This window comes from Morone saxatilis, unplaced genomic scaffold (assembly GCF_004916995.1).
Source record: "Morone saxatilis isolate NCDOM2014 unplaced genomic scaffold, NCSU_SB_2.0 Contig0, whole genome shotgun sequence".
Classification (NCBI taxonomy): Eukaryota; Metazoa; Chordata; class Actinopteri; family Moronidae; genus Morone; species Morone saxatilis.
In genome coordinates, this window is record NW_023339650.1 from 12,705,080 (window position 1) to 12,705,799 (window position 720).

A 720-nucleotide genomic window follows, 5' to 3' on the forward strand; every position below is an offset into this window, starting at 1 on the left:
GGGGGGGGGGGGGTGAAACGAAGGGAGCTAGCACAGGAACACCTTCTCTTCTAGAAATAGAGGAAGTCGGATATGACGCCGGGCAGATGGGTCATCAGCTGCACTCTGATCCACCAGTGCGGCTCCATGGGGTTGTATCGCGTGTAAGGACGCTTGGACATGATGGCGTCAGTGATGTCATCCAGAACCGGGGCCACCTCCTTCTGCCCGCTGTTGCAATAGGAGCGCATCAGAGCCATTTGTTGCTCAAAGTGGGCCTTCCCGTAATCCTCCTTCACGTGCGAGGGTGCCTCGTTCCACAGCTTATTGGCCGTGCTGGCCACAATGTCACGGGTCAGAATGCCGGTGGCCACGATGAAGTTCCCCGGTTCAATTATGGACACTTTTACTCCCCAGGCCTTCATCTCATAGCGAAGGCAATCAGAAAAAGCTTCCACGCCGTATTTTGATACACAGTAAGGCGACCGCAACACATTTCCCATCCTCCCGTACATGCTGGCCAGGTTCACAACGCGGCCTACAGAGATATAGGCAACAGAAACGTAGTCAGGCTTTTATACTCTCCTGCAAAAAGAAAAATCTGAGGATATTTCTCTTGAAAACCAATGACAATTTAAAGCAGCACCACCAGTACTAAAATAATGCAAAAGCTTCAGACTCAAAGCCTGTTTAGCCTCCAGGTGCAAAGTTCGACTGTCTTAAAAGGACCAGTGTGTAGGA

The 720-nt window shown here is 51.1% G+C and overlaps 1 protein-coding gene across 1 annotated transcript in view; it reads right to left on the minus strand.

Annotated features, from left to right (window-relative positions):
- Nucleotide 1: 1 nt before the first annotated feature.
- bdh1 (3-hydroxybutyrate dehydrogenase, type 1) overlaps nt 2-720 on the minus strand; it is a 3,666-nt gene continuing 2,947 nt past the window's right edge. Inside the window, exon 5 of the mRNA XM_035682345.1 lies at nt 2-517. Coding sequence (XP_035538238.1) covers nt 51-517 — 467 coding nt within the window. The 3' untranslated portion in view covers nt 2-50. The remainder of the gene's footprint in view (nt 518-720) is intronic.